Raw genomic sequence first — 26,175 nt, forward strand, 5'->3', positions numbered from 1 at the left:
GGCGCGGCTCTGGCGGCGGGGCGGGGCCGCGGAGCTCCACGGCGCGGCCTGCGCCGCACCGCCCCCGCCCGCCCCTTCCCGGCGGGAAGTGCCCGGCTCGCACAGGCCCGCTCGGCGCGGAGGGCGAGCGGCGGCAGCGGGAGCGCCGCGGCCATGAACGCGGAGAACCAGGGCTGCAGCGAGCGGCTGGTGACGGCGGCCTATGTGCGCCAGGGGGCGCAGGGCCGCCGCGCGCACGAGCTGCGCCTGCGGGCGCTGCTGGAGCAGGTAACAGGGCCGCCGCTGCGCACCGGGGCTGAGCGGGGCTCCGCCGCCCCGGGCAGCAGCCGGCAGCCGGTCCCTGCGCACCCCCGTCCGCACTGCGGCAGGGCTGCCCCTCCGCGCACCGGGGTTCCAGAGGGCAGAGCGGCCCCGAGCGGGGAAGCCTCCCCCGGGCCGGGCCGGGCCGGATCGCGGCGGCCCCGCGCAGCCCCGAGAGCGCGCAGGCCGGCCCGGCTCACGGACCCTGCCCGCCTCACGGACCCTGCCCGCCTCACGGACCCTGCCCGGCTCACGGACCCTGCCCGGCTCACGGACCCTGCCCTCTGGCACGGCGCCGGCGCCTCGGGACAGCCCCTGCCTGACCGCAGGGACCTGGCGGAGCCCACAGGGAAAGGCCGCGTTTGGGAGGAAAATTACTGCCCTGGGTTGTGTGTTTGCCGAGAAAGGCCCAGAGAACTGTTAAATAAATGTTTAAAAACACTAACATACTAGCATGTTGTTGCATGAGGCAAAAAGCGATACTTGTAAGGTGCCAAAACAATGTATCTCATTGCCTACAGCGTATTAGAATCATTGTCAATGAATTAGCAAATGTTCCAGTTCTTCAGCATCCTCAGTCGTGTAATCTGTTTCCAACTTAACTTTGATACCACAGTTCAGAAACCAGTTAGATTTACTGAATTGGCTGTTTTGTTACTGGGCCATGTGAAAAAGCCTCAGGACCTGTGAAAAACCTTCATGGTTTTATGGGTCCCTGCTTTGAGAATCTTGTCTGCAGTTTGCAAAGATGGGTGCAATTGTTAATTCAGTAAAGAGCACAAGAAAGAACATGTTTCTGGTTGCAGGTTTTTACATATTTTGGAAATTATCTCCTTCCCTATTAGATAATAACTGGAAAGACAAATATGTAGATAGGAAGAGGTATTACATTAAAACTAAATTTCCCTCTGCTCATGTTTTTGGTTCTCGAATATCTTCCCTTTTATGCAGTTTTCACTGTTGCATTCTTGTACATCATGTCTAGAGAATACATCACATAATCTGTAGTCTTTTAGGGAGTAATTAACATGTATGCCCTGCAGTGTTTTGTGCGTGAGAACACTTGAAGGTAAAAAATATCCTGATTGTTTTAGTGTCGGGATGTGCTAATGTAATTGTGTTTCACACATGGAAAAATCATTATTTAACTTTTCTCTGAATACAGCTTCATAACATTAGATAGTATAAAAGGGAATGATGAAAATACAAACTGCTGCTTAACATGGGGAAGAAGGGTAACAATAATCAAACCAGTTGCATAGAGTCTTGTTAATTTTTCATTTCCAAATTTCATATTTATATTATTATTATTATTAAGGGGAAATGTCCTGAAGATGGATGGGATGAAAGCACCATTGAATTGTTTCTTCATGAACTTGCTATAATGGATAGCAATAACTTCCTGGGCAACTGTGGTGTTGGTGAGAGGGAAGGAAGAGTGGCGTCAGGTCTTGTTGCCCGAAGGCATTACAGGTACAAATTATTGACTATTTTGAATTACTCAGGTTTGTTATTAATGTTTTCCAATGGCATATTTTATTGTGACTTGGTTTATCTAAGACCTTGATAGCATTTGAGAAAAATCATGTAATGTGATACTTGAATTGATGCAGCTTTGTATATAAAATTTTCATTAATAACTCTATAGAAAGTCTTGAACTTTCTATGGATTATGTCCTATACACTAAATTTGTAGAAGCTGAAGTTATTGAGTTGTCCTCTACAAGGGAAGCAGAGATCTCACTGTTTTAAAATAATCTTTGCATTACATACCTTTTATAACAAGGTGCAGCTTTTCATCTGTCTGTTATTAAAAACTACTGCACATTGCAGTTGCACGATATTGAACACTGACAGTGAACAGCTACTTGGGTTTTTTATATTTGTTAATAGCTTTATAATGTGAATAGTTGATAAGCAGATGAATCCCCAGTCTATCTGTAATGGATTTTATATGAAGTAAGGAGATCTCTAAAGACAAAAAGAGCTGTTATTACCTTGTAGCCCTTCTGACACTTTCTTAATGGGTGTGTTGGATTCTATCACTTTAGAGGCTCTGCGTTAATTTCCTTGTGTATGTACTTTTGTGTGTGTGTGTGTTGAGTTCTGTGCTGAGTACCTTGTTGTGATGTTTTGTCCAACAGGAGTGAAACAAAGTGAAGGTTCCAGGATGTTTCTCCTCAAAAGATAAACACAAAAGCATATTAGAGGCCAGGAATTTAGTAAGCTTTACCATACAGAGGTTGAGTTACTTAGGCTTGATGGCTTTCATAAGCCCTACAGTACCATGATAAATTCATGTCAAAATCCAGTGATACATCAGTTTGGCTTTTTTAGTTTTGTGTACAGCTCTCTAGACTAAGATATGCATGGTAGGGGAGGGGAGGATGTCTGGGGAATTTCTGCTTTTGGACAGTGCTGGAGAAAGTGTGCCTGGCTTCTGGCCAGAGGGAGCCTGAACTGGTGTTCACTCCTGCTGTTCCAATGCAGCTCTGTCACCTGGCATCTCACTTCTCCTGTGAGTGTCAGCAATAGCAAGGTGTTCTCCCTCTACTTGTTTCTGCAATAAGTTTTACAAGTGACTTTGGGAGTGATGGAGGTAGCAGGAGATGGTTTTCAAGCTGTCTCTCCTTTTAGCTTAATAAAGAGGCAGTCCTAGGGAGGATTACTTCTTGGGAAGCAGTACATAAGTGCACAAAATTAAAAGTACAGATATGAGACAGCTATTAAAAACATAGCAGGAATGAGGGAAGAAAATATTTTAGGTGGAGTGAATATTAAGTAAGTTTCAATTAATTATCAAATGTTTGTTGATTTCAGTCTAGAACTTGAAACAGAAAAATAAATTTAAGCTGTAAAACTATGCTCAAGAAGTTCTGAATATCGTATACTCATTGGACTGCATTTTATTCTGTTGCCAAGACAAAAAAGAAATTAAAGCCATAAGTAGGTGTATACTGTTACTAGCTTACTTGAGCAGCTGCTGCATTTCAGCCATGGGTAAATTTGGTCTGTAAGCTTGTCTTTTATAAATTACTTCAGGATCCTCCACTCCTGAACTGAATAATGTTCAGTATTTACAAACACAGTTTATAACCATAATTTATAAACAAACTTCAGAGAGACATAGTATACCAAGATACATAACATTGAACAGCAAAATGATAGATGAAGTGAAGATGTGTAAGATGGGCAAAGCGATACATATATCCATGTATATCACTTTGTATATATTATTTCCTTGCCTTATGGACATGAAGCATTTGTGAAGGGAGTATGTATAATACCACTATGCCTATGCTACACTACAGACAACTAATTTTTGTTTTCCTTGGTTGTGTGTCTGAACATGTCAGCATTTATAATGCTGTTTTGACAAACATCAAGAAGTGCTGAGGTGTTAAAAGGAAACTTAAAGGGAAAAGGGAAAAAAAGGAAACTTAAAAGGAAACCTGCCACAGGCTAACGTGCTGCTGCTGTGGATCTTCCCAAAGTTTTTGCTTGCCTGCAGGAACATTGTTAATCTACTGTTAAAAAAACCCCCAAAATTTCATACAAATATGTGTTGTTTGTTAAAATGGAGTTGATTGTGGCAGATATTGATGTTGCATTGCGTATAAAGTTTTCCACAATTGTTTATCAAGTTAATTCTCTTCAGTCAGCAAGCTTTATGGCTTTGCAACATGAAAATCTTGATGTGTGTTTTCAACTTCTTTCGTTTAGGTTGATCCATGGAATTGGAAGGTCAGGTGATATTTCTGCAGTACAGCCCAAAGCTGCAGGTTCAAGCCTCTTGAACAAACTTACTAATTCAGTAGTTCTGGATGTTATAAAACTGGCTGGTAGGTGTAAATTTGAAAAATCTCACTTGTTTGTGAAGTTACATCATGGATTCTTCATGTTAATTTCTGACTTTCTTTTTACATGCAGGTGTCCGGACAGTGACCAATTGCTTTGTGGTTCCTATGGCAACAGGCATGAGTCTCACTCTGTGTTTTTTAACATTGAGGCACAAGAGACCAAAGGCAAAATACATTATCTGGCCACGTATAGACCAGAAATCTTGCTTTAAATCAATGATAACTGCAGGTAAGAAGGTAACTGATTGATGACACAGTGTGTGTTCTAACAGATACGAAACTTCCATCTACCAGAGTGATCAATTCATATCCTTGTAGTAAGATACAAAAAAGGCCCAATGCTTGGTAGTTCTGTTTTATTTGTGCACTCCTGATTTCTAACATGTAATTAAAATGTGCATGCTGTCTTCCTAATGCCTTGCAAAATGCAGGTGTGTGCAGTGGTACAGAGGTGTATAAAGGAGTCAAGTGAGAACACAATACTAAGGAAGTTACAGTTCAGAGTAAGATGCTAATCTGCTGTCCTTAGAGTTATGTAAAACCAAAGCTCATGGTTCACATCTGTCTCTCAAATTTATGCAAAAACTTGTGTCCTAGGAATTGTGATCAGAAAGTAACAATCCGTCTGATTTGCCCAGTCTTTTCTGTTAGAATCTATCAGAACAATAGTAGCATGATGTGTTTTTCAAATATATCTTGGAACTAAACCCTCACAATTAGTCAGATTTGTTGAATTACATTCAGTTCTTGCTTTTTTTGATCAGGTTTTGAGCCTGTGGTGATAGAAAATGTATTAGAAGGTGATGAGCTACGGACAGACCTTGAAGCAGTGGAGGCCAAAATCAAGGCTCTTGGTGCTGAAAATATTCTTTGTGTGCATTCTACAACATCTTGCTTTGCTCCAAGGGTTCCTGATAGGTAAGCAGTCTCTGTAAGAAGAGTGTTATTTGTTACTGTTAAAACAAATAAACATCCTCCCCACACACCAACAACAACAAAACCTAACCAACACCTCCATGTTTTGACCATCCATCTTCCTGAAATTGCTGCTGCCAACGATTAGCAAAGGTTCTTTAATCCCCTTCCAGAAAAGTATATTAAAAAAATGAGAATTACTCAGAAGATTTTTCTTCTGTTATGTAAGTGAGGTTAATGTTGCTCTCTTGTGGCGAAATTCATGTCGTTTTGCTAGGGGTTTTCATAAAATTTCATGGAAATAGTAAAAGTAGATTCTCATGGAAACATAATCTAGGAAATGTAGCTCCATATCTAAGGCCATTTTTTAGATGTTACTGTTGCCTTTTCTTACTCTTCTCCACAAGCATAGGAAAGAAATGTTATTGACTCTAAAATGTGGCGAGTAAAATTATATTCCACTCTCCTCTCCTACCTTAAAAAAACCCAGTATTTATCATAGGTTAACCTAGTTGCTAGAGGGAAAGATGGGAGTTAAAATCATATAATTCTGTCAGAATACTATGAACATTGCTTGAAGTTGACTTGCAGATTTATTGGCTAACTTAAATCACAGCTATCAAAACTGAATGGTTGTTTTATAGCTTGGGTAAATGAATCTTCTCCTTATCTGCTTCCTCTTTTTGACATGCTGCTATTGTTTTGTCCTCTACAACTAAGAGATGAATTATTAGGTAGTGGCACTATGTTATAATATACCACAGATATAGGAAGATTTGAATGTATTTTTTGTTTAAAAGAAACTGTCAACTGTTGAAGACCATAACCTTCTTCTTCCTGTGGGAAAGAAAACCCTGGCAGCATTTCTAGAGGGTGCAATTTTAAATCTCTGTTTTTAAATATCTGCATTTGTAAGGCTTTATTTAGTTGTGGTGGCTGTATTTTAAAATTTTTTGTAGTTTTGTGGCTGCCATACCTATGGCTTTCCTTTGAAGTACTGTTTAACTCTATGGGAGTAATTCTCTAGTGTATAAACCCTCTTTCTCAGTACCTGCTATTGCTGTAAGGTGTTTGTAAAACTACTGTATTTAAGAGAACCAAAGGGAAAGTGTCCTCTTCAGTTGGTTCTGTGTACTTAGCAGAATTCTGTATCTTTTTACTTTCAGTAGTAGAGAAAAAAAGAACAAAGCTTTCTTTTCATGAACTTTAACAAACAGGAGAGAAAGAAAGGAAGAATAAAGTGGGAAATACAGTATTTGTGACTGTTAAGAACTTCAGTAGCCAACTTACGTTAATGTTTTATTTTTATGATATGATTAGTAGCATTTTCAGTGCTGCATTCTAAGCCTCGGAAGCAGATACATACAGGTGCTGTGCATCATTTGCTTCCCTTGCATACTAACACATTCTCTTCAAACTGTAGCATTCTCATTCTGTATTGCACAATGGATCTAATTGTTCAATAGAATATTTTTAGGGAAAAAAGACTTTTCTGTTTTCATTTCTTGATTGGTTATTGCTCCTTTAATTTTCAGAAGGTGAGAAAGATCAATACATAGCTGTACACCCTCTGTGTGTCTAGTTTGGTGAAATTCTGTGCCTGCACTTGACAAGAAGCCTGTAAGAGGGAAGCTGTGTTCCTTTGAGTCTCTCTAGAGGGTGAGGAATGTGTCTGATTAAGAACCAGCAGATCAGAAGGCAAACTTTGTCCTGCATAATATATTTCCTCAAGTATTCTATTAATGAGGGGAAGGCACATGAGGAGCAGCTGAGGTCCCTTGGTCTGTTCACTCTGGAGAAGAGGAGACTGAGTGGAGGCCTCACTGCAGTTACAACTTCCTCATAAGGGGAAGAGGAGGGCAGGCACTGATCTCTTCTGTGTGGTCACCAGTGAGAGGACCCGAGGGAATGGGCAGAAGCTGAGCTGGGGGAGGTTTCGGTTGGATATTAGGAAAAGGTTCCTCACCCAGAGGGTGGTTGGGCACTGGAACAGGCTCCACAGGGAAGTGGTCACAGCACCAGCCTGACAGAGTTCAAGAAGCATTTGGACAATGTTCTCAGGTGCATGGTGTGACTCTTGGGGATTGTGCTGTGCAGGGCCAGGAGTTGGCATTGATGATCCTCGTGGGTCCCTTCCAACTCAGAATATTTTGTAATTCTGTGGTGATAAATGTGAAAAATTATTGGAAATGCAGCTTCTGACAAATATCTTGACTGTAGAAGATCAATATGTACATTATATTACTGGTGTTTCCTAATTATAAGGTACTTTTGATTTTTTTAGGATGATATGGTGATGATGACTTCCTAAGAATTTATGTTTGGAAAAATTAATATGACACTTGCAGCTGAATTTTACATTGCAGAACAACACTAGAAAATGTAATAAAAAATAGAATGCAAAGGAATGTCACCTCTTGGAAGATGTTTTCATACTCTGTCACATTTTATATGTATGTCAGTGAATTACAGTGAGAGGCTGTACAGGAGGAGATAGAGTAAAAATGCATTGGAAGTAGAGTTTCCTGATTTTTTTTAAAGGTAATATTACCTTTATTATCACTTTAAATTATTTTATATTGCCTAATTTTTTCAAATAGATTATATTTTTTAAATAGATTCAAAAATTTGGGGAAAATCATGAGTAATTTTTTTCTAAATATAGAATGATTGGAGTGCTTCAGAAAAGGGTACTGCATATAAGTATATTTAAAATGCTGAAGGATCTTACTTAAAATGATCAGTGTGCTTACATAAATCTTAATTTGACTGATTAATCAATCCAGGTTGAGCTCACTGTGATTTCAGGGGGTTCTAAAGGCAAGTGAAAGTAAACAGCTGAACAAATTTTCAATTTGTTGATGTCCATATTCAGATATTTTAGGGCTTTCCATTCCTTTAGAGAATTTATTTGTTCTTAATGAGTTTACCTGAAGCAGGCAAGTGAGATTCCAGCTAAAGGATCAAAATACTAGTTCTTTGAGATAAACAGAAACATGTGAAAACTTCCTGTTAAAGGATGCTTTTGATTCCCAAGACACTCTTGAAACTACTATAGACTGTTTTCCTGTTGAATATTAGAGAAAAGAAAAAAAAAAAGTGACTAGCTACAGCTATGTTAGTTAATAGTAAAGCAACAACAACAACAACAAGCTTGTATCTAAAGCTTAATGGTTTGGGATATATTATCTGGTGTCCAGACAAAACTTAAAGTGAAGCAAGAAAAATATCAGACTAGATCAACAATTTGCAATATATGTAAAAGTCAATAGAATTTTCATCTTAACTTTATAGCTTAAGATGACAAATACTGCCTTGAGGTACTAATCAAAAAAGTTACTTTTCTCATTCTGACTTCCTTGTAGACCTTTCAGTCTTTTGATGGTCTGACTTGTAAGATGAGCTACAGTAATCAATGCTTCTCTAAATTACAATTTTATGCTCACAGGCTGGAGGAGCTGGCTGTAATTTGTGCTAATTATGACATTCCACATATTGTCAACAATGCATATGGAGTTCAGTCTTCAAAATGTATGCATCTTATCCAGCAGGTAGGAGCTGTGTATTTCCAATAATATTTTTTGCAAGTATAAGTAAATCTGTGATTGTAGACAACCTAGCAAATTTGATCAGATGCTTCATAGCTTTGAGAGTAATCCCATGCATGTCTGATACTTGAACAATTTTCTGGGAAAACATAACAGAGAATTTAAACATAATAGTTGTTTCTATTATGTGCTTCTTATGTAACTGTAAATTTATTTAGTTTTTGTGTATGTTCATGTGTCTTTATAATGGAAAAATACCCTTATTAAGCTTTCTTAAAATATTTCCTAAAGTTGTTCACTAAAAGTTACATAATGGATAATACTTGAATAGAAATTAAGCTTTCAACAGAGTGAGTTACAGATTTTTCATTGAGGGTACAGAATACTACAGCAGCATTTGATAGACGTTGTCACTGTTAAAATATTGTTGCCATAGAGAATGGCTGAGGAAACTGGTTTATGTTCAATGTTATGCTCAAAAAAGTTTCATTTCTGTTGCTGTTTAGTTTGAAGTGTATGTTGCTTGATATCTAAGATCAGTCATGAAACCAAATTCTTGCATTTTTCCTCATTGTATTGTATGTGCTTTGTTCTTCAATATTCTCTTTTCTGTTACCCATTCAAAAGAATAGGGGGTTATATTTTAATAGGATCTATAGGATCCTGAACTATTAGCAATGTAAAATATGCTGGGTTGTTTTTTTTAACTGATTGCTAAGACTTCAGTAAAAGGAAACAGACCAGCTTAATGTACAATTGTGAAGGAACATCGTGTTGGCATTTCTAAATCTTGAAAGACTGAGGGAATTTATGAAATAGAAAATGGTATATGCTTTTTTGTAATGTACTTAGTACATATTTATTGTATTTAACTTGCTCAAATTTAGTGAGAAACTAACATGAATGAGGCTGTGGAAGTGCTGGGTTTTGCTGCATGAAATGTTCTAATGATAAACATTTCAGATTATAATGCTACAAATATAATTTTTACTGTGTTTGTTTTGGTGTTTTTTCTAGGCTCAATAGGTTGTTTGTTCTTTGCTTATGCAAATGCATACATTTGAACTCTGATTTATTTTACATTTTTTTACAAAATTTATTATTTGTGCTAGAAAATTTTCTGTTTATGAGAAAGTAGCTATTAATGTATACTTAGGAATATGTATATGCTGAGCACAGTGTGAATACAGCTTGCAAGAGTACCATAGGAAAAAGCTTTTGAGACCATTTCATGTTGTGTTTTTCCTCTGGTGTTCTCTTGTCAATTTAATCAAATGGTAGCTGCTGGCAGCTACCAACAAAAAGCTGACAAACTTGGAGTGTTCTTCCTGTCTTCTGTGTATTAAGCTACCAAAACAGAACTAATAAATGAGGTTTAGTTGGCTCAGCTTTTTTTCCCGTCTGTTTGCCACAGGTATTAACTCTGTTTCTACTTCTTACATTTAGTATGTAGTTTTAAAAATATATTTATTTGTGTGTACTTTGTATGTATGGGGTTTAACCTACTTTTCAGGTTCTCTTGTGGTTCATACTTTTTAATTGTACAGTTTACCATTACATGCTACTCAAATTGAAGGTGTACTGCAGAATCTACATTTTTTCCTTTGAAAATATAAGTGGTTTGGTATAAGGATGTGGGGGATGTCTACTATAAGAAAGTACTTGAATCTTGATTTTGAAAGCAGCCTTAGAAGAAGGAGTGCTGTAATAAGCCTGTTTGTTTAATGCAAATTTATATATGTATTGTAAAAAGCTTTGCTAATGAAGCATTAACTTGTAGCCTTTTATTGTGAGAGTTGTAAAAAGTGTTCAGGATTGAATAGTTTTAACTGTATAATTCCCATTAAATTTTGAGGGGTTTCTTTTTGATTGTTGCTGAAATGGAGCCACACTTAGACTTGCAGGAACTAAAATTAATATTTTAAATCACAGCAAAATGGGAATCTGTAAGGTTCTGTGTTAGGCAGACAATGGTACTAATAGTCAGCAGTGCTAAAAGAGGTAATACCATGATTTTTATGTTTTGATCACAAATGCAGTATCTAAGAGTTTCAGGAATTATATTTATTTTAACTACACTTTTATATAATTATGATGCTATCAGTTTCCCTTTGCTCTAATGTATGCTGTGGATTTTATTTTTTTGTCCTTTTTGATAAAGGGTGCTCGAGTTGGCAGAATAGATGCTTTTGTTCAGAGCTTGGACAAAAATTTTATGGTTCCAGTAGGTGGTGCTATCATTGCTGGCTTCAACGAGTCCTTCATTCAGGAGATCAGCAAAATGTATCCAGGTAACTAGTTCATGGGCTGATTTCAGCCATACAGAATTGCTGTAGAAAACTTGATTATCAGCTTTCTTTCACATAAATTTTTTTGCCACTTTAATCTGTATATTGGGGTTTTTTTTCAGGAAGAGCATCTGCGTCTCCTTCTTTAGATGTCCTCATTACACTTCTGTCTCTGGGAACCAGTGGCTACAAAAAGTTACTGAAAGAGAGAAAGGTAAGCTTTTTGGCAAGCAGTATTTTCTTGAAGTCAGCTGTTAACAAAGTCTTGTTGCAAAACTGCTTTGTGTAGTAAATCCAGTTTCTGTCTAGAAAGCCATTGAAGTTATTCTTAGCTCAGAGCTCTGAATCTGGAAAGTCAGTATGATACAATTACTTCTTGTCTAAATGGTGCTCATGAGTAAGCATGATTTCCATGTTGTTGTTTGTTCAGTCTGGGAGGCTAAACGGAGGGCCTGTACTATCTTGTACAGTATTCATATTTATTGTTCCTAAATGTGACTAATATAGTCGAATTTTGTCCACTAAAACTGAAATGGAGAAATGCTGTATTCTAATATCATAGTCACACTGCTTCCAGGCCAGGAGATTGGACACCCTGAGTAACCCCGGGTCTGTGCTCTTCCTCTTTTGTCCCTGTTGTGCCTTTGTGCTATGATAGTGCTTAATTAAATGTTTGTGTGCCACATTCTCTGGAGAATCACAGCTTCTGGTTGGGTTATAAATACTGTGCATTCCACAAAAGGAGAAGAATATTGTTGTTTTAGTTATTCATCTAGACACACAGCTACATTTCTTCTCCGCTTTTCACAGACTATAGGTTTTTAGTTGGGTATAATTGCACTGCAAAAAAATCCAGTGCATGTCAGATTGAAAATTGTATATCTTGAGTTCATTCTGGAATTAATACATATGGTTTTTCTCTATATATATAGTAATGCAGAAGATTCTTTTTATAGAGTCTTCATGTAAGGAAATACTGTGAATTAAGTACTATTAAATTAATAATTTTAATCTGTTTCATTATTTTATTTGAAAGCTATGTCCCAGTTGTTTTCTGCTGACAGTTTGCTGCTGTCTCTGATTATGTGGTAGAGCAGTAGTTTTGGATGCTGTGACTTATTTCTAGCTGCTCATAGAGGCATCCTTAAACTCTGTACTGGAGCTGAGGTCCCATAGGAATAGCTAGACTATAGAAAATCAAATCAACTTAGCAGCCTTACAATGACTAAGAAGTGATCTGTGCAACTAAAGTGAAACCAGCTTGTGAAGCACTGAAAGCAGTTACTTTTGCCTCTACTGCATCATTTTATTCTGGACTGTTGTATGTATTGCAATTTTTGGTTTGTGTCTTCATTGAAAGCCAATTGTATTTTTTCCCTTTTACTCTTATGTCCAGAAGAATCTCAAGTGAATTTATTGTTTTCTACTAAGCTGATTTTTTGTTAGATTTCTACCAGTAGCAGATGTATAAAGGGCATGAGAAATATTGTCCCAAGTCATAAATAATAATTATTTCATAAATGTCTTAATGAATAGCTATATACTTTGAGTCATCTAATTTTCTTGGAAGTAGAATTCTAAAGTGAATACAGTATTATATTTTTACAACTTCAGGTCTTTTTATTTCAAATGTGAATATACTCTATAAACAGAGCCTTATATATGGCATAAATATGTTTCTTTTATTGGATTTGCTATAGAAAGAGAAACATTTTTGCTTAAATCTGTTTGTTCCTGAATTGTAAAAGTGCAATAGTGGTAGTTTATTGCCTGTGTTCTGAGGAAGCAGAGGCAAAGCTATTAAGCTTCCAGCAGGAACTATTTATAGCTTGACATTGAGTACTCCTTTCTATATTGGTGCAGCTGCACCTACTCACACAAAAAAAAAATCAGCTATAAAAAACTTCAGGTATATTTTTTTTTCTTTCTCTTTTTACCTGTTCCTCGTTCACATGGGTGTTATTTCAGGTTATTTGAGTTTAGGCCAGAAAGACCAGAATATTCCTGAGAAGAGATTAGTTTCACACAAACAACAAAATAATCTGCCAAGTTTTTCTTTTACACAGATTAGCTATTTAATACAGGAAGGGAAGAGATTATATGAGGGAGAGGAGCATGTACATGGAATGAGATTTTTTTGACAAGCTGGGTGTTTTGGAGTGTGCAATTGTCCAAGAGTATGAGATTATACGTAGTGATATGCAGAAGTACTGACTTTTCAGAATTCCTTTTTCTATGTTTATGTGATGGTTATAACAGTGGTTTTCTGATCTCAGTAGGTGATTCTAGGTCCTTTTGCAGAGCACATAACAAGCTTGTCCATAGACAAATTTGTTAATACCTTTGCTCTTAAAGAACTTTACATAAAGGTTGTGTTTTTATAGCAACTTTTGATGCCTCAGTACAGGTTATGTTATGTCCTGTATTTTACATTTCTAGGTCATAGAAGTTGCTATTTTCATATCTGTATGTGTGTGTCTAAGCCAGGCCATGTGAAGTAAATATAGTTGTTGCACTGTGTAATGGCATAAGCAGGCTTAGTTATCATCTCAGATTTCATGGAGAACAAGAGCCCTGTGTTCAGGGTTTACATTCAGAATCCTACAGGCCAGGTTTAATACCTGCTATTATCCAATATGGTCCTTCTAATCCACTTAACTAATTATTATACCGGTGTTATTAAAGAGGTGATGGTTTTGTTTACAGCAGTTATGGATTTCCTCATTAGACTTAACAATCAAGATAATTCTCATTTTCTTAAATGCATTTCTGTGTTACTGTGGGATGTGATAGAGCTTTTTTATTGGTATCCATCTGTCTGCATATTTTAAGAGTAAAACTGGAGTTATTTTTATGTCCTTATGGAGTATGTATCTAAAATACTTAAAATCATACCGAGTGGGAGGAAATTGTTTGGGTTTTACAATTCAGTATAATAATGGGTTTATGTTTCATGAGTTATCATTGATGTAGTTGTTCTGATTGGAATAAATTATTTGTACAGTTCAGTGTGAGTTTGTATTGCTGCTCTACTTACGATGGAAAAGAGGAAAGCCATTTAATGAGGGATATTAAAAATGTAAAAAAATCAGCTATTCTCAAAGCAAGATAGGTGTTTGTTACTTGTCTCCTTTTTTTTCTAGTCAGCTTGTTACACTGTAGCATGTCAAATATGAAAATATTGGAGGATTTTCCTCATGTGAGGTACATGTAACCATATTCAGACTTCAGAGTAGTTGGAGGCAAATTAGTTAAAATTAACTGCTTTAAATTGTGTGTAATTAAACAAGTGCCAAGCATGAATGGAAATTTCAGAGAGGCCATACTTAAAACCTGTGTTGAGGTGTGGGTCACAGAGCCTGAACTCAAGGTCTCACAAATGCTGAAGAGAAAATGTGTTGATTGCTGTTGTTAAGAAACACCTCTAAAAAAATGCGAATGTTAGTGTTACCAAATCAGATTGGCAAGGCTTACTGGGCACTTTCTGTTAGATACTGATGATATAAAGATTTCAAGGTTCTGTAATTAATTTCATGTTTTTAAAACTTTCTAGTGTAAATCCAACACAAAATCCTTGCAGTGCAAGGGAATCTGCCTAGGAGGGTGTGTAGTATATATGCTAGTGTCACACACATACACATATAGTTTGTCATGTGTTTGGCTGCATTTCAAGAAGCTGAGCCTCCTTCTGGTTTCTCATCTGCTGGCAGCTCTCCCTGCTGAGCACTGCAGCTCCTCTGCTGGGGGTGTGGAGCACCAAGTGCTCTGGTCAGATCGCAGCTCAGAAGCAGCTGCTCCTCCTGAGGCACCAAGCAGGAGAGGCTGTGATGGGTGCACTATAAAACAGCTGCTGCTGCAGGGGAAGGTGGGACCAGATCAGTCTCAGGCAAGTGTAGGAGAGCTGGCAGTCTGTGTGGAGAGGCTGTAAAATTACTCCTGTGCAGTGTCCTCTTCTGCACCACCCACAGCTCTGTGACCATACTCTGAGCTCAGCTTGTCTTTCCAGGTGAGAGTGACCCAGGGAGAAAGGCAGAGTGTCACAGACTCCAGAGTGTAAGCAAGCTGGGTGGTTAGAGCAGGCTAGGATAGTTTCAACTCTGCACAAAAAGTTTCCTGGCTTTCATCAGTTGCCTCTTTGTCAGCTGGTGTGGGACTGATTCAGTACTCCCATCTTCATTTTCTCTGGAGTTAGTGTCTTTTTTCTCACTTGTTTCCCTCTTGTTATTTTCGTTTGCAAGAACAGTGCCTATTACAATGGAGCAACAAATCAAGAGTCACCTACACTAGTGTAGGTTTTATTAAAAATAGTTTTATAGTGTAAATATAGTATGATTCAAATATTTTTAGTGATTGTTATAACACTTCTTGAAAATATTTTTGTATATGTATGTGAAAGTAGACTGTTTCATCCAAACAATTGAGTTATTTGGCCTGTTTGATGCAGTGTTGTTCAGACTTGTTCTTTGTTTTTAAAGGTGTTTTGTTAGCTTAGGTGCTCAAAGAACCAGAAGTGAAAGACACTTCCACACAGTTTAACATTCATTTGTCTAGCCTAATGACCTTTTGTGATAAGTTTCTAAGGTAAAGGAGTGAATTAATAATGAAACTTAACTGACATTTAGTGCTTGAGTTGTTCAGTGTAACTTCAGCATAATATTTGGCTTCTTTGGAGAAAACTTGAGTGCCTGCTACAGAAAATCTATTATGTAAGAGCTCAATTATATATAATTGCTTAGGGTGTTTATAAATTTTCCATATATGAGAAATATTTTATAATGGAGGTTGGTTATAGATTTGACCTCACAAAAATATTGCTTTAATCCTTTTTTTTGGAAAGGCAGTTAATCTATTTTGCAACAAACTTCTGAAACTATAAAATGTCTAGAGGGCTTCCAATAGAAATATGCAAAATAGTATTGTTCATAAAAACAGGAGACTTTGAATTTGTGTTCATGTAGCCTTAGTCTGATGAAAACACATATTTGGGGTATTTTTGCCATCTTTCCATTCTCCTTTATTTTAACGAGTTCCTATGTATGTAAGGGCTCATCTAGTAACCTAATTTCATTGAATAGAATTAATTATATTTTATATATATTTAATTATATTTAATATATTTATGCGGTGGGTAACTTTTTATACCAACTTTCAGTAATACTTCCAGTATTCCTTTCAGCAGTTTATTCAGTAATACTATAAGAGATGTATCAGAGAATTTCCTAGATACAACACACAAAAATTGTTTGGAAATTGGTCTTGTTCCAGTATATTTTTTCTCAGTACTAATTTCAGCAATAATATCTCCAGAGAATTCATATGTGAACTTATCTCACAATTTATGTGTATTTCTACAATATTTTGCTTCAGTTTTAGAAGTAAATAACCAGCAGAGGGAGCACAAAATAATTTATGATCTGTATTCCAAAAAAAAAAAAAAACCACTAATAAAAGGGCTAGTATATTAGTGATGCTTATTGTGGAAAGCAACAAATTAACAATGTGCTTATATACAGTGAAGGACCAGAGGAAAGGCAGAAGTATCTGAACATTTGAAACATAAATATTTTTCAGCTTCTGTGAGTGAACTGTAAATAAACTCTGAACTGAAACCACAAAATCATTTGATTTATGAGAAATAAGAATGATTTTTCACAGATTTCAAGTTCTGATAATTAAACATAGATACCTCCCAATTTTTGTTTTCTTTTTTTTTTTCCAAGTATTACAGAAGCTTTATGTTTTGTAGATAGTTGTACTAATAGGCTAATTCATTTAGACAGTAAGAGGGTACTTTTTTTTTTCTCCATCTATATTTGTTCTGTGATATTAGGAAGTACAGGTGGGGAGCTGTGTTCATTTAGTTGCTCATGAAGGGAGGCAAGGTTTCCTACAGTGGTTCAAGAAAAGCAGCTGTAACATTCTTCTGACTTAGGTACCACAAACCTCATTTGGTTTCATAAGACCTTGGGGAGGTTCTGTTCAAAAGCATAATTTTGATCACAAGCTGTAATTTATATCTGTCAGAGTCCATAGGTCAAAGCAGGATACCGCTCTACAAACACAAGAGGTAATTCTATTTAAAGAATGAAAAATCACTTGTCAGGTCCAGAAATTGATGAGGATGCTTAAACAGGCAGTCACACTGAAGCAGATAAGCAGGACAATTTTTATGGCCTGAAAGAGGAGAAGCCTGGTGTTTAATACCTTTAAAAAAGGCTACCCAATGTCTGTATGGTTTTGCTAGTTTTTATGAGAGACTAAGCATTAAAAAGGATGGAAAAAATGCTAAAGCTTACAATAAGAATGGTGTTTATTCTCACTCTGCCCATAAGTGTTTTGAGCTGATATCTGAAGAGGAATATATTAAACTGAGGAAGAGCATGAACAATTATCATAGCTTACTACAAGGGAAGAGGGAGGATATAAAATACAGATGAAGTAAGAGAAACAGCCTTTTATGTGCAGTGTGGCTTGTATCTCTGCCAAAGTATTTATGAATCTCAGTCTTATGACACTTTCACAGTAAAGGTGCAATCCAATTAAATGAGAGCAGAAATTCAGGTATTTGCATTCTTGTAGTCAACTTGAACAGGAGTGGGGTCCTAGGAAAAGGACAGACTGCTCAACAGAGCTGACTGTTCAGGACAGTGTATAGTGTGTGAAACAAAATACAGTCAAATATGTACTTATAGCCTCTTTAGGAGACTGGATTTTTATTCTCATACAGAAAACTAAATCCCTGTAGTAGGGGGAAATGTGATTGTGTGATACATGGTAGCAAAATATACTGCTTTTAGTCTGGAATGTATTAAAGAGAAGACAGAGTAAGGAGCAATTTGCTAAAACGTGGCCATCTCTGATGGTAACAGCTCATTCTCAGCGGCTTAGGGGGCTAGGGCATGGGAAGGCTCTTGAAAAGTAGTGTGGGGTAAGACCTGCTGTGCAGTGGGAATCTCGTCAAGATTTTTTACCTTCCCAGGTTTCAGGGCTACAGAGAGAATGAATGACATCCCAAGCACATATATTAGACCAGATAGAGACTTTTGTATCAGCTTCAGAGATAAGAACAGTGCTCAGGAAATGGAGCTGTTCCTTTATAGAATTATTTCAGAGAATTGTCTGATCCACTTACTTGGTACACATGAAAAGAGAATCAGCTGAGCACCTGTAGGATGTAATGGAGACATAACAGTTTTGTGAAATAGGTGCTATTTTCTCTGTTTGATAGCTAATAACAAAAATATTGCATTTTTTTTTCAGGAGATGTTTTCGTATCTTTCAAGTGAACTGAAGAAGCTGGCGGATAACCACAATGAGAGACTGTTAGACACACCACATAATCCCATTTCCTTAGGTAATTGTTGGAGTTTTAACTTTTAAAAAAATCTAATATACTGTGGATTCATAATGCACTTCTAATACCATTCCTATATATTAAACATCACTACATTCTACTCAATTGAATAAAAATTCAGTAAGGCTACCAAAAAGGTAATCTACAATAAAAGTAGTGTAGCAGCTTGGACCCATTATTTTGCTCCTGTCCAATATATTTATTTGACAGAAATGAATTCAAGACAGGCTGAAGATGTTAGCATGTAATAATACTTTATAAAAATGAAATTTAACAATAAATTAGGGTATAATTGCTCATCATCTTAGTGTTGTAAAAGAAATTATGGAATTCCCACTCAAGGTATTTGTTTTAACCAAAAATTCTGCTGAACACCAAAATAATGCTGCCCACCTGTGCAGTATCTGCATGCTGTCTAACCAAGGAAGTAATTTGCGACAGCTTGTGGAAAAATTAAAAATTATATGTAGTGTTCCTTTTTTTTCTATGTATGTGAACACAAATATATGACTAGATTCTTTCTGGAAGCAAGTTGGAAAGCAACTTGTCATTTGTGGTGGTTCTTTGGAGAAAAAGTACCTTGGTAGCAGTTTTAACCTGACCTTATGTTACTTTAGCCATGTCACTGAAGACTCTGGATGAAACTAATGATGCTGCTGTTACCCAGCTTGGATCTATGCTTTTCACAAGACAAGTTTCTGGAGCAAGGTAAGGATATTATGAATTTAAAAGACTGGGGAAGTGGGGAGTGTGTATTAGCATATATTGTACAAAACCCTGTGAAGTGTTTTATGCCAATTGTGTCATGATTACAGAAGGCAGTTTAACGAGTTAGAGAGTAATCACCCTTTGTCATCACTGTTATAGAGCAGTAATGTCTCCCTGCCTGAGTTAGCCGTGAGGCTTTCTATGTCTATTTTGGTATCCTAAATAGATAATCTATGCCCATTTAATTTAGTGTCATTATTCCCTAGTATCCTTTGATTTCATTTAGTTTCCAGATGTTGTCTGCTCTTACAGTATAGGTGTAGGCTACAACAGAAGATCTTTGTTTTGTTTATTGCAGCACAAATATGGTTATGCCAGATGTCAAGGGAATAAGCTTTTAATATCCTACACAACTTTTTGTCAAATGGAAAAAAAAAATCTGCTTTCTGGAACTAATTGTGTTTAAAAAATTTAGAAATTAAAAATCTATAGTCTGAGCCAGTCTGACCTGAATTTAGAGACACTGTTAAAATGAAATGCAAGCCAAATAATCTGTAATGATTTTGGTTTAAACCTTTTAGAAGAAGAGAATTATTTAAAATTTGTTTTGGCAGCATTCCTTAATCTGAATATTACTGCTGCCATGCTAACTTCTGCCATAGACTTAATGTTATTTTTTTGTAGCAGAGCTGAATGTTTCCACATCAGAAGGTATGCTTCATTAGCTTGGATTATTCCACTTCCTGCACAGATGAATGTCAGTAAATCTGTATGTACTGTGGTTAGATGCTCTTTTTAATTTGCCTGTCCTAACCTTGGCAGGTCCTGTAATTTTAACCATCTTTGGCTGAGATGTTCAAGAGTTTCAATTTTTGAAGTTAAAACTTTTGAATTCTTTCGCTGATGTAAAGGTTTCAGGTTTTCCCTTTTGTTACATGAGTAATTATTTTGTAGTATATGCTATTTGACCTGGCATTTCAACAGATTTTAAGTTCTGCTGGTATTGAGCATCAGTGGTAAGAATAGCAACTCCCTATTTCAATAGGAACTTGTGTAATTGTGTTCAACCCAGGGTACCACATAAAATGTCAAGGAATCTTTAACTGAATCATGATTTTGTTTGTTTCAGGGTTGTTCCCTGTGGGTCTGTACAAACTGTGAATAACTACACTTTTAAAGGCTTTATGTCACATGCAAATGACTATCCTTGTGCTTACCTCAATGCTGCCTCAGCAATTGGAATTAAAAAGCAAGATGTAGATGTATTCCTAAAAAGACTTGACAAGTGTTTGAAGACTTTTAGAAAAGAAGCAAAGCAAGAAAAAGGTATAAATGAAATCAGTGATGCTGATGCAGCCACAGAACAACTTGAAGACTAGAAGATACAGATCTAGTAACACAGGAAGATAAGGTTTTGTCTGAAGTATGTCAGGTTTGTATTGGGTTAGGACTATGCATCTGCAGTGCAGAAATTTATTCTTGATCTTCTGTTCTTGTTATTGAAAACAATAATAAAAATTTGGATGGAATTCAGCTTTAAGAAAGTAGGTGATACTCTCTCCAAGAACAAAGGACCAGACACAAGTTTTTTGCAATGTATGAAATGCACTTAATACCTGCCAAAGTAAAACTTTATGTTCAAAGACTTACAGTTTGCCTTTCAATCTGTGTGTGGCTATTTGGACAGTGTTTATCAAATCACAGTATGTTTATTCACATGTTTTTTTTTAACAGTCATGTCTGTGGCAGTGACTGAATTCCCTCCTGAATATAGAACATCCAAGCAACGCATTTCTCTGCTCTCAAAATACTTTGGTTTTCATCAACGAATGTGTCACTTTTCATTTCTTGTCAAAGATTTATGCAAATGTTGGGATAGCACTTACTAAATACAGTGCTCAGTCTGTGTGGGTAAATGACAGAGTTGGAATAGTAATATTTTTCAGGTGTTCTCACCTGTCATGAACTACCTAGAACTAGTCAGCCTCCAGTGGCAAAGAGGAACCTAGAGTACCTCATATCCTGTCAGTACTCAGCTCTTGAAAACATTTACATAGTTCAGCAGCCCAAAGGAGCTTTAATACTGAATGTCAGGGGTTGTGAAGTGAAGAGGTACAGTCACTGGGAGGTTTTGGCTTTGTTTTTTTATTTTCATTCTTCTGATGTGATAGGGTGATCAGATCAAAAACTCACTGGAAAGGAGGAATGCCATGTAGAAGTAATGTAGTTTTAAGAGCCAGTGAGACCTGAGTATTTTGGCATTTTTAGTCCACTTGTTGAAATAGATGTACTTCCATTTTTGTAGTGTCTCTTGCCATTGGCACTGTTACTTCTGTGGATCTGTGCAGTTGCTAATTTGAATTCATTAAGCAAACAATAGACTCAGATTCTGTTCCTCAGACAAAGGTTCCCTATCACCGGGGTGACAGTGCTGCAGGTTGCAAAATGTGTTGTTATTCTTAAATGTGGTTACTACATTGTACATAGCTTCTATGTAATTTACTGTTCAAAGTAAGCATAAAAAAACCCTAGCATACTGTTCAAAGACTTTTTGTCAGTCTGTAATGTAGTGTTGTTCAGGATACCACCATTAGTGAGTTCTAAGTGTCAGGAAATGTTTTAGTTACTTTGTTGGGTGGGATCTGAGACATGTATCCTTCAGAGCCCTCTGTAAATCACTTAATCAAAATAGTGGTGCTTTTGAGAGATTGTCCAGCACATTCAGATTAATTCATGCAAGAGATGATGCTAGTATGTGGGAGTTAATAATGTGCTAATCATCATGAAGATGCTTTCACTTAATGAGGTCTATTTTATCTTCAGCTTAAGTTGAACTGCTGGTTCCACATTGTTATTGCTGGAGTTACACATGAGATTGATTAAAGCTCGAGCAGGTACAGCTCCCCAGACTGCAGTCACCATTGTTGTTTGCTGTACAAACACATCCTAGGAGACACGTCAGGTAGCTTGGCCACTGAGCCCTTGTGGCTGTAAGGAGATGTAAATAGCCTGTCTTTTCTTTCTCACTCTCCCTCTCTCTTTCCCCTTTTCCTCTCCCTCCCTCCCCCCACCCTTTTTGGTTTTTTTTTCTTTTAACGAGACTATGCAACACCTCAGTTTTTCCAGTCAGTAAAACTTCCATAAAATTTGGAGCCACATCTCTTCACCTTATTGCCTCAGTATTCTGCATATTGGAGCAGCCAGTGAAAACCACCTTAGTGATACCCTTCTTCCTGGTTTTTGATATTGACTGAATGAGTATAAATTATTTATTTAGATGACCAGTCACAGAATGTGAATATTAGCACTATTACTACAAGAGTTTAGGGAGATGTGTGATAGCAGATAAAATAAGCATTTTGATGAGTAGTATCCTGATTCTGAATAAAGAAAATAGCATTTGCCTTCTCCGAGAGGAGAAGGCAAATGCTATTTTGCCTTCTTTTTGGTCTCATAATTTATTGTCTGCTGAAAGTAATTCAGTCACTTCTAACACAGATTGAACTGCTTCCTTGATTAATTTTTTTTTTGTCTTTGAAATGTTTCCCATTTTCAATCAAAGCTGAAAATTTCAATGAAGCTCTGAACAAGAGTTCGTACGCCTAAGTAGTTTTTAGTTTTTACTTCTTAAATCTGTTTTATTAAAAAAAAATAAGATGATGGCTTTAATTGAAAACAAATACAAAATTTAATTTGGGTCATTCCAGTTCTTCACAGATCTTAGGGAAGCCACCTGAAGTGAGAAAATCTAAAATATTTTGAGAAATGTGTCCCAGCACAATGTATGAACTCTTGAACTAAGTATTCATGTTATATTGCTTTGGTAAGCTTTTGTACTAGTTTTCAGTTTTGTTTTCTTGCATTATCCCCATAAATGTCTTCAGTTTTAATTAATATTAATTTTTTAGAGACAGAACCATTCTATAAGGTCACATAAATGTAAGGAAATTTTAAGTAATTCAAATGGCAATATCCTTCCAAGTAAGTGGAGAAGACATGGTTCTTTACAGCATGTTTGAAACAGGAGATTCAGCAGAGGATAAAAAGCATTTTTCAAGTGAGGGTATAAATTTCTTAGTCTCTATTCAGTAATGTCTCTAATAAAGTAGTGAAATAACACTGGAGCATGTACCCATGAGCAGAGGTTTCATTTCCTTTGTGTAACAGTTACAGGGAGATTTCATGGCTATAGCAGCTCTTGCCCCCTAAAAGCAGTCCTGTGAAAGATGGCAGTGGCCAAACTGTGCGGCGTAAAACAAATAACAAATGCATTAGCAGTATTTGCCATCTATGAAGATCTCTCCAAGATTGTACAGTGAAGTAGAAAAGCTTCTTAATTGAGTTGCAGTCCTTTTTCTAATCTCTAAATAAGCACATCACTAAAGGCTTTCACGTGACTCAAAAATCTGTAGGAGCCAACTTGCTGCCTCCGGCTTCTGCATTAGGAGGGAGACATCTGGGAGGGCTGCCTGGGCTCCAGAACATACTCAGGGCTCATGGAGCAGGAATCCTTAGTAGAAACACCAAGAAAAGATGCCCATTTAGTAAGGCTGTCTCACAGCTATTATTTGTGTATCTACCTTCCTCCATCATCTTCTAGGTCACAGCATGTACCTAGGGGGCAAGGGTAGGCAGGGACTGCTCAGGGTGCTGCAGTCTGAATCACCCAAGTGACTTTCCCCCCTTACAGGGCCTACAACTGTTGTGTGAGATGCTTTTCTTTCCCTCTGATGTTGCATCTTAGACTATCTGGATCTATACAGGTGGAAGAAATGAGGGAGCAGATGGCTCTGCCTTATAAAAATAGCACTGGGATAATAGAGTGCAAGTGAATTGACACTGAATGACCCATCTCACAGGCCCACTCTTAGTTTACTTTTTTTTTAGTAGTATCTGAGATAATCAACAAAACAAAGGACTTGGAGCAATAATATTGCCTATTTGTGCTTTGCTCATAACAATTGCCTAAGATACAAAGCAAATAAAATCTACCAGATGCAGCAAATTCTCTTGAGCCTAAGAAAGCAAAATTGTAATGTTGCAAATGTAAATGCTGGCATTGCAGCTTAATACACATATAAACCGAGCAATCTGTATTGTGTGATCATCATTTTTTAAGAAAGGCTGGAGCCCAGAGACTAGCAAATGTTCTCATCTGCAGTGTATCAGCAGTTCTCAGTCTTCAGCTGCTGTACAGATAATAATTCTAATTGAAGAATCATTACATGGATCCATATGTGAATGATAGATGGGCTACAGCCTTTTGTTCATGATACTTTAAAAACTGAGTTGCTGCTTTTACTTTTATAAGGGGAGATTAGATTTTTTTTAATGTAACATTTTAATCACTGTGGTCTGACAGGATTTGGAATCTGAAGGGAAAACAATTTCTGTAACTGACAATTTTTTTAAACAATAGCTATTTAAAGCCTTTAATTGGTTACAAAGTGACACTCCACAGAAAACCTTTGTTCAAATGTTTTTAATTCTGAAACTAGTGCTTGAAAAATTGTGTTCTATGTGCTCTGTAATAATTGTTTTTCATATATTATACTTTTTTCCCCTCAAAGATAACAGCATACACTTTAGTGCAGTTTAATAATCCTTTTAAAAAACCATAGTTAAAAAGGCATTTGCTCCATTACTCATCAAGCATCTGTTGTATCAAAGAACTGGTAATATATTTATCTTGATGGATAAGCTTCAGTGTTCTGGACCAAATTCAGTGTAACTGGACCAAGCTTTCAATACTCCTTTGGGGATCCTAAAGTCAAGTTCGTGGTCTAATTAAGATGGGTGTGATAATTATATCTGCTGCTGAACAGGAGTCTTTCATCAAACTGCATTTCAACTAAATTCAAAGCTGATCCAGTTCAGAAGCTGAATTGATTTCTTAATGTGGATGGTGAAATTTAATTTGCCTTTAGATCCTGTATTTTAATCCAGGCTGAGTTGGTTATAGCAGAATTATAACTGTTTGATTTTTAATGTAATGTGAATAGAAAGAATAGAGGAGTTTCAGCTGGGTGCTATCGTTCCTATTACGTGTTCTCAAAGGGCTACAAATATCAGGCTGCTGTCTTACACCTGTGCTGTTTAGAGGGAGGCATTGGTCATGTACATGTACAGTGACAGCAGCAGAGGGGTGTGTGTGTTATTGATCTTTTTCTGGGCACCCCAAATAGGAACACACCACTTGGGAATAATGAACATGTAGCATTACTCCTGATCTGTTTTCTCCAAAAACTCTTTTTGAGGTAAAGTTCTTGTGATTGAAGTGTACCAGAGGAGCACATGGCCAGAATACAGGAAAAAGGAGCAAGGTCTCCAACATTTTTGAAGCTTTCTACGTTGGTTGTATGTGTTTGGCTCTTGCGACGTATAAAGCTCCTACTGCTATGGAAACTGATGGAATGAATGTTTGCAGCCATTCTTGTCCCTTACCTAAACTATTTCTGAGCTACCTCTGTAGGCACTGGGGCAAGGTTCACTACTTCAGCTGGTAGTTCACGGGTGCAGCCCTCAGCTCTGGCTGCAGGAGAATTCGGTGCCCAGTAGGGGAAAGCATTCCTGCTTTGATTTGATACTGGGCTGCCAAGCACGTGTGAAGTAGAACTAGTTTGCAGACACAACTACTGTTGAGGAGTTAAACCTGCAACTTTCTGGAGTCTGAGGAACTCCGGAAGGGAAAAGAGCTTAGTTTGGTCTACAATATGTCAAATTGAGAAATGTAGCTGTTGAGGGAAAATAATATGTTTGTTATTTTCTATAGAAATGTATTTTAAAAAATTGCAACATACTGTATAAATTCTTAATTAAATACAGGTCTGCTTACTACTCATTGTTTTCTTGTGGCTTCTGATTCTATACAGCATCTATTTCAATAGTGGTAGAGGAATTGCAAACAGCTTAGTGGGTGGAGAGGCTTGGGATACAGTGAAGACACATTTTTATATGGAAGATGAGGAAAGTGTCTAGAAAGTTCATAAAAATAGAAATAGCCTGAAATGCTTGCTGTGCAGTTGAGGAGGTGTTGAGTCTCCAGGAGGATCAGAGTATGCATAGTCAAGTCTTGACCTCCTGCACAGTGCAAGCACCAGAGAATACTGCCAAATATAGCTCTCATTTCACTCTCTAATACTATGTATTTCCAGTACTCTGTTCTGCCCTCACCCCACTGAGTAATTTTGGGTGTATTTTTT

At 37.1% G+C, this 26,175-nt stretch overlaps 1 protein-coding gene across 2 annotated transcripts; it reads left to right on the forward strand.

The window, feature by feature from the left end:
• The first annotated feature begins 68 nt into the window (after positions 1-68).
• On the forward strand, positions 69-20,624 carry SEPSECS (Sep (O-phosphoserine) tRNA:Sec (selenocysteine) tRNA synthase). Of its 2 annotated transcripts, none has more exons than XM_064418497.1 (11): positions 69-267; positions 1,619-1,773; positions 4,024-4,142; positions 4,231-4,389; positions 4,925-5,078; positions 8,524-8,626; positions 10,785-10,914; positions 11,034-11,125; positions 18,172-18,265; positions 18,883-18,973; positions 20,103-20,624. In XM_064418497.1, exons 1-11 carry the CDS (start codon positions 154-156, stop codon positions 20,350-20,352), a joined length of 1,461 nt encoding a protein of 486 aa, XP_064274567.1. In that variant the 5' UTR covers positions 69-153; the 3' UTR covers positions 20,353-20,624. The 2 variants fall into 2 exon arrangements, with proteins under 2 accessions (XP_064274567.1, XP_064274568.1); XM_064418498.1 differs by lacking the exon at positions 69-267 and adding an exon at positions 635-790.
• Positions 20,625-26,175: the final 5,551 nt, after the last annotated feature.

Source organism: Passer domesticus, chromosome 4 (assembly GCF_036417665.1).
Source record: "Passer domesticus isolate bPasDom1 chromosome 4, bPasDom1.hap1, whole genome shotgun sequence".
Lineage (NCBI taxonomy): Eukaryota > Metazoa > Chordata > Aves > Passeriformes > Passeridae > Passer > Passer domesticus.